Source organism: Aphanomyces invadans (genome assembly GCF_000520115.1).
Source record: "Aphanomyces invadans strain NJM9701 unplaced genomic scaffold supercont1.4, whole genome shotgun sequence".
Taxonomy (NCBI): domain Eukaryota; phylum Oomycota; class Saprolegniomycetes; order Saprolegniales; family Verrucalvaceae; genus Aphanomyces; species Aphanomyces invadans.
Window position 1 is genome coordinate 539,082 of NW_008580149.1, and position 13,747 is coordinate 552,828.

General features: G+C 55.3%; 5 protein-coding genes across 7 annotated transcripts; 1 reads left to right on the plus strand and 4 right to left on the minus strand.

Annotated features, from left to right (window-relative positions):
* Positions 1-618: 618 nt before the first annotated feature.
* On the plus strand, positions 619-3,578 carry H310_02646 (hypothetical protein; the record flags this gene model as incomplete). Its single annotated transcript, XM_008866221.1, has 4 exons — positions 619-1,576; positions 1,628-2,091; positions 2,528-2,599; positions 2,647-3,578. 4 exons carry the CDS (start codon positions 619-621, stop codon positions 3,394-3,396), a joined length of 2,244 nt encoding a protein of 747 aa, XP_008864443.1. The 3' UTR covers positions 3,397-3,578.
* An 853-nt stretch (positions 3,579-4,431) lies between these two features.
* On the minus strand, positions 4,432-5,063 carry H310_02647 (hypothetical protein). The gene has a single exon (XM_008866222.1). The coding sequence runs from the start codon at positions 5,032-5,034 to the stop codon at positions 4,600-4,602; it is 435 nt and encodes a 144-aa protein (XP_008864444.1). The 5' UTR covers positions 5,035-5,063; the 3' UTR covers positions 4,432-4,599.
* Positions 5,064-5,825: 762 nt separating this feature from the next.
* Positions 5,826-8,394, minus strand: H310_02648 (hypothetical protein). 3 transcript variants are annotated; one of them, XM_008866224.1, is made up of 11 exons: positions 8,273-8,394; positions 8,088-8,214; positions 7,943-8,036; positions 7,369-7,827; positions 7,226-7,327; positions 6,914-7,051; positions 6,691-6,864; positions 6,529-6,636; positions 6,226-6,459; positions 6,102-6,154; positions 5,826-6,058 (listed from the first exon to the last, which is right to left on the minus strand). In XM_008866224.1, the coding sequence occupies exons 1-11, from the start codon at positions 8,367-8,369 to the stop codon at positions 6,025-6,027; spliced, it is 1,620 nt and encodes a 539-aa protein (XP_008864446.1). In that variant the 5' UTR covers positions 8,370-8,394; the 3' UTR covers positions 5,826-6,024. The 3 variants fall into 3 exon arrangements, with proteins under 3 accessions (XP_008864446.1, XP_008864445.1, XP_008864447.1); XM_008866223.1 differs by having other exon boundaries at positions 5,826-6,154; XM_008866225.1 differs by lacking the exons at positions 5,826-6,058; positions 6,102-6,154 and having other exon boundaries at positions 6,192-6,459; positions 6,529-6,864.
* Positions 8,395-9,136: 742 nt separating this feature from the next.
* Positions 9,137-11,170, minus strand: H310_02649 (hypothetical protein). Its single transcript, XM_008866226.1, has 2 exons — positions 9,747-11,170; positions 9,137-9,683 (listed from the first exon to the last, which is right to left on the minus strand). The coding sequence occupies exons 1-2, from the start codon at positions 11,133-11,135 to the stop codon at positions 9,312-9,314; spliced, it is 1,761 nt and encodes a 586-aa protein (XP_008864448.1). The 5' UTR covers positions 11,136-11,170; the 3' UTR covers positions 9,137-9,311.
* Positions 11,171-11,896: 726 nt separating this feature from the next.
* H310_02650 (hypothetical protein) lies at positions 11,897-12,450 on the minus strand (the record flags this gene model as incomplete). Its single annotated transcript, XM_008866227.1, has 2 exons — positions 11,897-12,255; positions 12,312-12,450. The coding sequence occupies 2 exons, from the start codon at positions 12,448-12,450 to the stop codon at positions 11,897-11,899; spliced, it is 498 nt and encodes a 165-aa protein (XP_008864449.1).
* Positions 12,451-13,747: the final 1,297 nt, after the last annotated feature.

Genomic DNA, 13,747 nt, shown 5'->3' on the forward strand with positions numbered 1-13,747 from the left:
AGCTGCAATTCCATTAACCGCACCATCGACAAAGTGTGATCCGTCGAGGACGGCTTCAAACGTTTCGAGACCAATGGTCGTGGATATGACGAAGTACTGCCAAAATCATTGCGATCATTACAATTGCTTGTTTGGCAAAAATATTTTTAAGATTTATTCCACTTGGCTTTCTTCGGCTTGGTCGATGTTTTTATTGTCATCGCCATCGTTTTCGTCCTCTTCGTCGCTTGATGGCATAGTGAACGTCTCCGTACCATCGCCAATGTCTGCTCGTTCCGTCATTTTGTATCGTATACGTTTCGCCTTGAGCACTTCAGGAGGAATCGTTGGGTTTCCAGTTGGAATACGATTCCGATAGAAGTTTGAAAACTTTCTCTTGATCGAGTCCAATGTGCGGGATTGGCCTGTGTACCGCGAGTCGTGTTCGCGGAGAACTTCTTGCCATTCAATCGTGCAAATTGGCCCAATACTAGGAGTACGTTTAGAAAAGTATTTTAGAAAACATTCGCATATTGGAAAAAAGTCGAAGTCGTAGACGCGAATTGTCCATGGGATTATTCGGAGAGTGGCCTTTATCCGGATTCTAGAGTGCGTGCTGATCGACAGACGACGACAGGAATGGAACTGACGGAGCCCCTACCCTTCATCACGCTCACGGACGATGACTGCTTCGAGATCTCGCGTGATGCTGCCGAGTACCTTCGCTCGCTGGAAGGAGAGGTGAGCATCGTGGCGATTGCAGGGCTGTACCGCACGGGCAAGTCGTACTTGCTCAACCAACTGCTCGGCCGCACGACGGAACACACCATGTTTGGCGTCGGTGGTACTGTGAACGCCATGACAAAGGGTATTTGGATATGGGGTCAACCCGTGGACGGTAGTACGAGGAAGACGATCGTGTTCATGGACACGGAAGGTCTCGGGTCCGCCCAGCGCAGCCAGACACAAGACACTCGCATTTTCGCGCTCGCGCTGCTCTTGTCTTCGTTTTTCATCTACAATTCCCGAGGCGTGATCGATGCAAATGCAATCGAGGACTTGTCGCTTGTCGTGAACTTGACCAAGTACATCCATGTGTCGGCAGCGTCGTTGGACCAACCCGCCAACTCGAGCGCGCTTGCAGACTTTTTCCCGTCGTTTCTCTGGGTCGTTCGTGACTTTACGTTGCAACTCGAGGAAAACGGCCATGCGATCTCGTCCAAAGAGTACTTGGAGAAGGCGCTGAAGCCCCAACCCGGCACGTCCGACGACACGGTGCACAAGAACCAAGTCCGCAACTTACTCAGCAACTTCTTCCCTGCCCGCGACTGCATCACGATGGTTCGACCGCTCAACGACGAAGCGCTGCTGCGCGAGCTCCCAAAACAACCTTTTGAATCGTTGCGCGAGGAATTTCGCACGCAGCTAACCATGCTCAAGCAACGCGTGTTTTCCGATCTCCAGCCAAAGAAGCTCATGGCGAAGCCGCTCAATGGCGCCATGCTGGTCACGCTAGCTCAAAATTACGTGGATGCGTTCAATAGCGGCGCGGCACCGGTCATCTCGTCGGCCTGGGACCGCGTCGTGCAAGCTCAATGTCTGTCCAATATGGTTGGGGCCCGTGAATAACCGATTGTGAACTTTGTAGCCGAAGAATTGCTCGACGCCGCAAAGCGCACGTTTGAAACAAAATTCCCGCTCAAGTGGACGTCCGTCCTCACCGAGGCGGCATTGCTTGACCAATTCCGAGCCGCGCAAGCCGCCGCCGTCGAGTCGTTGCACGCGACGGCGGTCGCCCCCGACACTGTCCCCATCAACTTGCCATTGCTCCACGATTACGTCGCGACCAAACTCCGCGCCGCGTGGGACTTGAATGACAAACTCGCCAAGCAGCACCTCATCACGGTTCTCCAGGAACTGTACGCACCGATTACGGCACAGGCATGGCAGCCACTCGACAAAGATGCCACGTTCGACCAAGTCGTCGACGCCCTCCGCAAGAAACTCGACGGGTTCGACACGTTGCTCAAGCGATTCATCACGAGCTACCTTGAACGCACCGGCGGGATGCCGCTACAGCACTCGATGTTGTGCTCGTTTCTCGCGGAAAAGGTAGCGTATGCCACATCGCGTCCGCATTGTGTGTTGGTGTCGATGTTTGGTCTCGCGGGAATGCCTGAAGTGTGCGTGTGTGTGCTGCATTGCTGCGGGATCGCATGGACAATGGGCCGAACTGGTCAACGTGGCAGGTGATGATGGAGGTGGCTTCGGTTTCCCACGAGAGTCGCTTCATGCCGCGGTCGTGTGGGACTCGATTGAATTGCCAGGGCTGTCGATCGCGGGTCCTCTTGACGACAGTGGTGCCGGCCAACGGATTGTTTGGGACTTGTTCCTGAACTTGGTGGGCGTCATGATGCTCCTGCCGGGCCACCACTTTGTCCAGAACTCGATCGGGGGCTTTAAACGCGTGGATGCATCTGCTGGGAATGCCTGTGCATCGTGTTTCTTTGGATGGTCCACACTGGTTGACCCCGACGTGTTGCTGCAGGTAATGGATGGCGTTGTGAACTGGGGGACGTTGGTGACGGTGCTCTTTCGCCAGCAAGACAGCGCGATGCAGGTACTGTCGGTGGCTGTCGGCAGAGTCATCACGTTGCGTGGTTGTAGAAAGCGATCTCGACCTCGCGGCAAAAGGTCAAAGCGATCGAGGGGCGGGCGAAAGCGGCCCAGGAAATGTTGCAACAGCAAAAGGACACGTTTGAACGGGCGCTGCAAGCAATCACGGACCGCCTGCAAGAAGAGAAACTGGCGCTGCGCGCAGACATTGACCACAAAGACGGCGAGATCAAGCGGACGTTGATGCAAATCGACCGGATCGGGGCGCTGCACACAGAGGTGCTGGACCGGTTGAACGACGAGCTCAAGGTAGCCAAGGAAGAGCTCAAGGCGGCGGATGCCCTGGTGGATGCCGTGCGGCGCGAGCAGGACAGCGTTGCCCAGGACACGGCCAAACAACGCCTCGAAAACGAGCGCCGTCAGCACGCCAAGGAACAAGAATTACTCCACGGACACCACCAACTGCTTCAGAAGGTCGTGGATCTCGAACGCGCGCTCGGCGACCAACAGTCGGAACACTTGACGGCGGTGTTCAAGATGGAGCAGACGTGCCAAGCCCACGTGCGCCGCGTCGTCGAGGACTGCGACGATGCGGCCGCCGAGCTCAAAGCCCACACGATTCACGATATTCGCCAGCTCAAGACCAAGCAGGAGGGCGAGCTGCGGGCGTTGACGACTGAGCTGGACGACCGCCAGGCCGTGCTGACCGCGATGCAGGAACGGCTCGAGATGCAGCGCCGAGTCAACATGTCGGCGGCATCCGCCAAACGAAGCACGAAAGAGGACTGTGTGGTCTCATAACAGATACAACAGGAAGAAACGCGCGCGTCGCATCTTTTCCCGTGCGGTCGTTCATTTCGATCTCGCCATGGTGGCAGCGGTGAGGCGGACGTGGGTCTCGTCCGCGCACCTTAGCATGCGTCGTCGGTGGCGTGATGGTGACCCACGGGTCAGTCATGCGCGGTGCACATGACGATAGTCTGCGCGGATTTCGCGGCATGGCTCGTTTTGCCTGTACAATGCACAGCCTCAACGTCCCCGCACCCCCTCGTCCCCACCCCAGCACAAACCTCGCGACATCCTTTGGACGCATGGGAGGACGCTCGCTCCAGCAACTCTTTCTGACGTACGCGCTTCCCTCGTTCGTCGGCAAGCCAGCAAAGAATGTTGTGGCGGTAGCGTTGTCCTTTGGCCGCCACCTGCAGTAAACGATCCTGAACACGTCGGCGGCGGCAACCCCGCCGCATCTGCCGATTAAAACGATTCAGCTTGCGCTCGTGGAGAACGGTCGCTCGTCTCACGGACTTGACGAGCCATCCACTCCATGGTCTGTTTACGGCTCCACGTGTCAACTGTTCGGTCAACGTGCCACCAGCGAGACTCGACAAATTACAACGACGTGCAGGACATGCGAGGGGGGTCGGGTGCGCGCCATCTCGTCAAACCAAGACATGGCGCGAGAACCATCGAGAACGACGCCGTGGCGAATGCCGTCCGACGCGCGATGTGTCGGCGGCGGTCGCGCGCGTCCTAGCGTAGTGCGCAGCATGCAGTTTTCATCCATCAGGTAGTGGGAGGAATGTGGAGGTTGCTGAACACATGGGGGCAAGGGAATGCCACATGGTGGCGGGCGTTGTTGCTCCGGATGCTCATGGACCTGCTTCCCTGCAGCGGGTGGCGGCGGGTGGCCCTACGACTGAGCGGTGGCTAGGGGCAGTAGGATTTCGCGGCTGCAGGACGACCGCCTCGATTCCGGCGTGAGATTGGGCGGAACGACGTCCCACTCGGCGCAACTCCATATGGGGGGCAGGTGAGCGACGAAGAAGCCACAACAAGGCGAAGACACATCACCACGTTCAACATGTGCACGGCGCATGCTCAGACCGAGTAGCCGGCGCCGCGAGTGAAATGGTTGGCAAGAGACACACGAACCCACGGCATGTGATGGCTGCCTCCGTCGACGACGTGAAGCTTAAATATTAAATTATCGGGACCACCGGACGTCTACGACTGGCACACCAACAGGCCCGTGCGGTACGCCTTTTCCACAATTCGCCGTTGTCGGTTTTTCAACGACTTGCGACTCGAGTCGAGCATGGCCTTGTGTTTGAGAAAAATGCGCATGGCCTTCTTGCGACTTTCCAGGACGCTATTCATTTGTTTGAGGAGCGACTCTTCTTCTTCCTTTTCTGCGAGGAGCGTCTTGACCTCCGGGTTGGACGCGTACGCTTCCGGGCCCTTGTCGCAGCATTCGACGTGAATGTCGCCGAGCTGGTCCTCAATCTCTTCAATGCGTTCCCGGCACTCTTCAATGTCCTTCTTGCACGCCAAGAGCTTCTTCGACTCGACAAGCATCTTGCTGTGGCAGTAGAGGCTCTTGCGCTGGAGGAGCGCGTCGTACAGAATGCTCACGGTCGCCGCTTGCTCGATATCGATCATCCTTCTTCTTCGGGCGGGGGGCAAATTCGAAAGTGGCGTCCGATATAAATGGAGCGGCGATCCATCCGGTCGTTAAAAATCGTTCTGTGTCGGAAATAAAAACAGGATGGATGATAGCATCTTGATTTTTGTATACCCCTCGCGCGCGTGGCAATAAAAAATCGCAATTACTTACGCGCTTGTTCAAACATCTTGAAGGTTGTATAGGTTGGTGCTATTCCCGATTTCACTTGGATTCAGTATGCTGCGACACAATCGCCTTCATACAAAAACCTAGAGATGTCGCTTCGTGGCGCTATTGAACTTGATCTTTGTATACCTGACCGGCCCAATGTGCAATGCGTTTTACTCGTCTGTTTTTAGAACACGTCTCAAACGCGACGCGCGGGACGGGACGTTTTAAACGCGCCATCGGTTTCTCCTGCCAAGCCAGCCCGACGCGCGATGTCTTGCACCAGATGCTTCCGATGGACACAACATGATGAGCGAGGACGACGCCACGTGCTCCCCAAGCACGTGGGCGATGAAGGCGCGTCGTCTGCGTAAACAAGGCACGAGGTGGGTTTTACACTGCACCGGCATTATTCTTTGGCCTGTCAGTGGTGGAATGGCCGCCTCTGCGAATAAAACGCACTGGCGGTTTTAACTCGTCCCATTCGTTCGTCCATGACGGTTGGCACAAGATCGGGGTGACGTCCAGGCGGCAGCGCGGCAACTGGTCCGTTGACCGCACGTCAAGGTGTGGAGTGCACGAAGGTGGCACGAAGTTGTTGCGCCGTTGCCCTGTCGTCTCTGCGTGCTGCCTCGTCGAGGCATGACAACGAGAGTTACGTTCGCGCGCAACGTCGCACACACACATCGACGTTGTCGGCCGGCCTGGCGGCTTCTTTGCGACGCGACGACGAGGAACCTGGACATGTCCATGAACCCGGGGCGCGATGAAAGACTAGGTCGTGTTAACGTAGTTCCCGTCAGACTATGTGGCACTGGTCAAAGTGTTGCTGCTGTCAGTTTCATCCACCAACTGTGTCACTATGAATAGCACAAAGTCCATCGAATTCCAGTACCCCGTGTGCGCGGTCAGCGCGGCGAGCGGCGTCAGCGCTTCAATCTCGGATTCCTATGTAGGATCCAATCGTCAGTCGAGTCTTCACCATCCGGGGAGGAAGGGTGATGGTGCATGGTGCTTACCGGCAGGACAAAGTCCAACCGCTTGGTCCGGGGATTCAGCCGCGCGAGCATTGCTTCGAGGTGCACGTTCTCGTCGGTGGGGGCGTCATTGCCGGCGCTGTCCTCACCGCCGTCAACGGTGTTGTCCAGAGGCTTGGGCTTGAGCATGTTGCCGAGGTTGTTGAATGCTGTCCCGATATCCTTGGCCAACTTCTTCTGGCTCGATTCTAGTGATTCGACAATGTCTTGGACAGCCTGCCACATTTCTTTCATGAGCACCATTCGTGTCGACGGTGAGCAAATCGATCTAGTTGGACGTCGTACGTGATGAATGCGCTTCCATCCAGAGAACGTGTTGAGCCGCACGGGGGGCAGGACTTTGGCCTTGGCGTACAAGAGCGGTTCCAATCGATACGAGATCGGGTCCGACGGCTACCATGCATCATGCTTCTATAGACGTCCCATGACGACGGCACTGGAGCTTACGTGGTTGATATTGTACATGCGGGAAACGGTGGGAAGGGCGAGAGTGTCCCCATGGCCGCGGCCACGCAATGCGAGAAAGAGCCCGATCGGCGCGCCAAACGCGAAGTACGCATCGGGGTGGAAGTCCAAGTGGAGGGTCGCGTCGCCGTGCGTGGCATGTTGCGCCGACAAGAGCTACCATTCTGCGTGCCAACCACGTCTAGAATCCGAGTTCACCACGTACGTCGTAGGTGATGACGCTGCCGAGACTGTGGCCCAGGATGGACACCTTGCCTTGGAACGACGGGTGCCGATGCTTGTACAGCGCATATATGCTGTTCATGTACGTAGCGACAAACGCGAGGACTTTTTGCTTTCGCTCCTAAAGAGAGAGAGAGGTGGCACGTGAGCGCGGCGAGTGGCCAGGTCAACACGGAAAGCTCCATCATCGGCGACGAATCCGGTCGACGCGAGCAGCACAGCCGACGGGCCGAAACCATTCAATCCGACAATGACACAAGCGATTCAGAGCGTCGAGACATCCCCGCCGACGGACCATGTACATGAGAATGTCCGAGAGCAACTCGTTGCAGATTTCGCGGACGAATGGCATTGCCTCAAACGAAATGCGGTGGAGCATCGCATGCAAGTCGTCTCCCTGTGGATGGCGTTAGAAAGGCATGGACGAGGACGTGGTACCATGTCGCGCATGACGTCCGACCAGTCGACAGGAAGGTACTCGATGCCGGCCGCGACGGTCGGAAAATGCGATGTCAAGATCGATTCGGTGGATTGCCGCATGGCGTAGCAATAGTCGACGATTGTTCCGTCGGCCTGCCGCTTCTTGCAGTACGTTTCGCCGATCCCGTGCACCACAAACACAACATGGTTGACTTCTCGACGGGTGTCGGTCGATGTGCTGCTGCGGGAATGGTCCGTCGATGCGGACGACGGGCTCTTGATAGAACCCGGTACTGGCGCACTTGTCCACCCTGGATACCCGTGGTGAATCGCCTTGCACCGACGAGATCGCGTGTGGGCGCATTTGAGGAACAGCTCCGAGATCTTTTGCTCCGTCGGCGACTTGGACGGGCCGAACTTGATCTCGTGCGCTGTCATGTGATCCTCCACTGGAAGGGAAAAGTAGTGCGCGGTGTCCTACCCGTTGTGCACGTTATGAAGTGAAGGTAGGCACGACGACTTATGATGGAACTGGAAGAACTTGAGAAGGTACACGGTGAACGGAGAGCAACTATCGAGGCGTAAGCTATACCTTGGGTAGAGAGGCCCAGTATCGATTGATTTCGGTCGCTTCATCTTCTGGAATGGGGAAAAATTTGCCGCCGGACGACTCGAACAGCCATTCCCTGGCATCGATCGCTCGGTCATGACAACTCTTGATGGATCGAGGGACGTACGTTCGAATGACGGGATACGGCCCTTCCTTCCAGAACACTGCCGATACGGTGCGCTCATGCACGGTCACTTCCAACCGTCCTTGGTCCACGACGACGGGTATGAAGTCGCGGCAACCTTCGAGTTTCTCTGCGCACAGAGGGCATCGGGATGCTGCATTCGACAGAGCACAATTGTAATCACGTACCGCAGTCTTCCTTGGAGAAGATAAACCATTCCCCTTTGCGCATGTACGCCCATGGAACGACCTTGGTCGCGTTTTCCTCAACGACGGTCGGCGCCATGGCGTTGCCTTGCTCCAACGCAGCCTTTCTGAAATGCATGTCAATGCGTGATTGGTCAATTCGGAAATTTGATATTCAGCCAATCAGAGGCGTCACTCGCTGCACGAAATAGCCTAAAACGCCAGTGACGTTAAATACGTTAAACCCATCTCACCTCGTCCGGAAAAGAAACAAATTCTCGCTTCTGATTGGTAGGATTTTTGCTGGATCTTGCATTTCATGACAAAATCGCAAAAACTGGACATGGGAGAGAAATTCCCGTGATCGAGACGAGAAGTGAGGTGGTGTCGATTTTTGCCACTACAGACCTAGAGCACCAAGATCAAAACACACTTTACAACTGAAACACAGCTCTCCTTGGCTGAAAACGAACAGCCTATGACGAGGGTGGCTAAAGAATTCCCCTGAATCGACGCGTTTGAGTCGAAATGGCGTCTGGAAAAGACGTTGTCAGATTTGGCACATACAACCATTCATTTCTCTAATATACGGGAATTTCGCATTCTCATTCTCTCATTCTAATCCGTGAGATGATCCAACCCGGACATGCCGCTCGCATGGAGGAAGTGGCGGCGGCTCAACTGGCAGCTACACCCATGGCCATGCATGTCGGTACAGTCCTGTCTCGTACGCAACGTGTCACCGCCAATGGATAGCATGACCCCCTCGCTTTGACCAAGATCTGACTGTTGAATTGAGTTTGGATGAACTATTGTGTGGGCGAAAACGAATTCAACCCGTTGCTCACGGCACCTTGACAGGCGGTGTGTATGCGCGGCCTGCGCGAAGATCGATAGTGGCGGTATTGTTCGATCGAGAGGTTCTGCTAGTCGCGTCGTAGTCGCGCGATGAGTGGGCTAAACGTGCGTGGGTGAGGCCCGTCAATGCAGTTTGTACGTATCGAACATTCACCGCATCCAGCGCTTGCTACGTCTAACTCCCCTAGTTGTCCTCGTCGCCTGGCTTCATGCTGTCTGTTTTGTGCTCCATGTTCTTGTTCTCAGTGTCTTCGGCTTCCTTGATCATGTTGAGGAAGTTGGCATCGACCGTCCGCAGCAGTTCCTCCATCTTTTCGTCCTTGGTAGAAGGGAGTTCGTCGACCTTGCCTTCGTCCATCGTTGCTTTCTTGCGCTTCTGTTCCTTCTCCCGTGCTTCCAAGTTCTTCTCGCGCTTCGTCTCGCGCTCGAACATGCCGTTGATCGCGGCCTTCTCGTTGGATTGCGGGATCGCGAGCCCGTCCGACACCTCGAGTAACGAGATCATCCCGTTCGAGTCGCCCACGGCGACGAGCTTGCCCCCGGATTGACTGTTCCCCTGATGATACAAATTCCAAATGAGATTTTCCCGCGCAATCAACAGTTTCAAATTTGCACCCACCTGCACACTGATCGCCGAGAGCGGGACATCGCCAACCTTGTGTGAGTACGCCGCGACGTTCTGTCGGTAGAAGAAGTCCCACACGTCAACGACGCCGTCCATGCGTGTGACGAAGAACACCCCTGCACGTGTCGGACTCCAGCACCCCGCTGTCACGTACGACTCGTGGTACGTGGTGCTCATGATGGGCGTCTTGAGATCCTCGCACCACACTCGCGCGGTCCAATCACCAATTGTCATGAAGAATTTGTTATGACTCGGGTTGCGTTGGATGGTGTAAATTGGGCCGTGGTGCTTTCCTGCGCCCGTGTCGTAGACGACAATCCCGTTGTTTTGCTTGATGTTGCGCAGGTTGACGGATAGCACTACACCTTGCTCTGTCCCCACAAGGTACTTGGTTGGCCCCGCTTCCGTGTTGTACTCCATACTCGAGCCACCGAGGACTTGACCGTCCTTGTCTGAGAGCAGGATTCGATGCGTGGGCTGGGCCAAGTGTCGAATGTCCCACCAAAGCATCGAACCATCCGTCGACACCGAGCAGCACTGGTTACCTGTCTTGGACGAGATCCAAAACACATCGTAGACCGGGTCGTGGTGCGAATGTTCGATCATGGACGTTTCGACAGGCGAGCTGCCCGACTTGCGAATATCAAAGAACGAGATGAGTCCGTTGTACGACCCACCGACAAGCTGGTCGACACTCTTGGGGTTGTATCGCAAGCAGCACAGCGGACTCAAGGGCTTGAGAACAACTTCAGGCGTGTTTGGATTCATCACGTCCCAAATGTAGCTGTTGGACGGCATGCGCGAGTTGACGAATTTGGGGTCCTGAAAGTTGAGGATGCAGTAACATGCCGCCATGCGTTGTGGTGATTCCGGGTGCCAGTCGATCTTGGACACCGTTCGTCGAACGGACTCAGGGTCTCGAAACACTGCCAACCCCTTGGCGCTAGGTTGCTCGGTCGTCGCAGGTTCGCCCATGTGTGCGAAATAGTCTTGATAGATGTTGATCGTGTTGTTTTGCTTCAGGCCGCGCTCCGCGACAGGACCAAGAAACTTGACTGCTTGCTTGTACTCGTCGTCCTTTTCGACCTTTTTTCGGAAGCGCTGGACGTCGTTTTGCTCGGCAGAGTCCACATCCTTGGGCCACCCTCCTTCGACATGACGCATGCTGCTGTTCTTGGTCACAAGCCTCTCCGTGTTGACTTCGTGCTCCGACATGTCTGGTGTTGTGTCCAACCTACCGATCATGGGCCGCCGCTTTACGTAGTCGTGGTCGAATTGGTCCGTGGACGGGATCGACTCGATCACCTTGGCATCGACATGCTTGAAATCGCAGTACCGTCCAAATGTCCGCCGCGGCTTCGTGTACTGATACGCTAGCTCCATCGTGCCACGTCGTCGTGTTGCCGATTGAAAATGGAAGATCTGCGCCCGTTCAGTTTCCCCGACATATCCAGATACGATGACTTTCGACAAAATCGTAACGGTGAGTTTGTATGCCTATAGATTTTTTCTATACAGGTCAATGTGTACGCCTGTACAGTCGATGCGTACCCAGTGTGTATGCATGAATAGTGTGAATTCTATTTAGTGTGCAATGCACACTATATATATGTTGCGGAATTTTGCCCAGGGCTACAAATGCGCCATACAGTACTGAGGTGTCAACGTTATGCTTTTAAGGGTCATAGTTACTAAGTTAAACCTTACCTGATTGACGTTATACCAACCTCGACTGCGTCTTTCTCCTTGGCAAATATGTACATGGACCCTATCGACAATCCCACCCGTTTCTTCTGTTGGGCTTGTACGAGCCTACAGAAATGACGGCTTCTTTTACGAAAAATGACCAAATTGGAAGTAGATGTAAGTCAAGCTGTCGTAGTTATTTCGATGCCTTCCACATACGAAAAAAAAAGAGTTTCGTTGTCACTTCGTTTATTCGACCCTTGTATGTCAATTATACTCCCCAAAAAGGGTGAAAATTTTCAGGTACCACATAATTAGTGTGGATGACTCTAATTTCATGTCGGTCAACAACTGTTCCGCAGCGAGTTCGAACTCGACGACGAGCGAGCAACCACCGGCAATCGCGGCAAGAGTGAAAGCGACAACGCCCGCGGCAATGCCAGGAGCAAACTGCTATTTTACCCCGTTAACCACGGATGTCGGTGTAGGGGTATTGGCATCGTGGTCACGGAGATAGTCACAGGCTTGGTAGCCGTGGTGGACGGCGCTTTGGTAGGAATCTCACTTGCCTCAGAGACATCTGCGACCCACATCTCGGATGCTTCCATGAACTCAGAGAGCGATGCGTTCCACTTGGCTGTGACGATTTGTGTCCCGTTCGCGACAGCGATAGTGCACGGCGGGTCGACCTTCTTGATGGCGTCCTCGACACCGATGTACCATTGTTGGCACACTTTCGAGTTGTTCAACGCATCGCGCGTGGAAAACGTGCCCGTGGGGAAGAAGGGCGACGACGCGTTGACGAGTTGGTTGAAGCCTTGGGACAATGCATCCCACCATGCCGGCGCGACCAACGCGATGTCTTTGGTGCACTGCTCGAGTGCTCACTCGACGAAACGATTGGACTCAGCCTGGCGGACATGCGGGTCCAGCACTCATTGGTCGCGTTGCTGGCAGCTCCTTCCGCCAAAGTTGCGGCAACGCATAGCGAGGCAATCGCGCGGTTCTGCATCGACGTGGTGCTGTTTGGAACGGAATGGGCAAATGCGTAGTGAGTCGCTTCGAGAACGTATGTGGGACACCTGGATCCATGGACAATGTTCTGGCTTCGATTCAAACTTCATGGCAGCAAATGCGTCAAGGCAGTGAAAACGGGGGCGTCACAGAGGATGCGTGGCACTCTTACGACAGCCAACATCAAGCATCGTGATGCACCACGCGTGTTCAGTGCTCGACCTCCTATACACGGGAGTGTTGTGAACACGAGAACAAATTCGTTCCAAACTCGATGGCGACGCGATGTTCTGGAAGGACAGCGTCGCCTCCCCCTCGTGCCAAGCGTGTGGCAGGTATGCATAGTTCGGGCAAGAAGGGCTGCGGAGAGAATGCCCATCACACGAAAACGCTGCACCCCCACAGCTCGAGCCACACCTTTTTCCCCTTTGACCACGGGGTTTTCACAAATCGGTACGACAAACAAGTTGCGATGCACTACCGTATCATGGACCTCTTTTGACTTGGGCTGTTGTTGTCGCCGCCGCGAGTGCCCAACGCGTGCGTGCTGCCACGTGGACTGAGCAAACTCCCCCGCGTCACAAAGGTATCCAGGCGCTCGAAGCAACTAGTTTCAACACGCTGCACACTCGGCCAAGACAACAATGAGGGACGGAAGACGGCCTAGACCGTGGTGCACTTGTTGCATGTTGTGGCCACGGCCACAGGTCGATTGGGGGCGTCCTGTCGCCGCTGTTTCAAGGAGGCGACATAATGTCCATGCAAGCGAACGGCATGGCGACGGCAGATCTGTGCTAACAGTAATCTCGATCGAATAGAGCCCCACCTCGCATGCATACATCAGTGTCCGCGTGCGTCGGCAAACCTCCGACCTCCACGCAAGATTGGCCACAAGAAAAACCTTGCGGGGTGTGTGGGCTCGCCATGTGTCGTTTGCCAAAGTATATGCAGAAGCTGCCGGAAAGTGTCGAGGTCGGTGGTATGCGCCATGCACATTTGTTAGATAGCCAGGCAGGGCTCGATGATGGCATCACGAATCGTCAGCAAATGCCAGGGTCCCGTGAAAACAGGATGAACCTTGTCGTACATGGCGACATCTTTGCGACGACAGCATCGCCTTGCTGGTGGGACGACATAAACGAGTGCCGGGACACCGCCGCGTGTATTGGGCTCTCGGAGCTCCTCAGACAGGTTTCGGCGTGGGGGTCAAAGGGGCTCCAATTCCCAGCCACGTGCTGTGGCGCACCAGCACCGCTCATCACCCCCTCATAACTACAGCGACTGGCGAGCCGGTT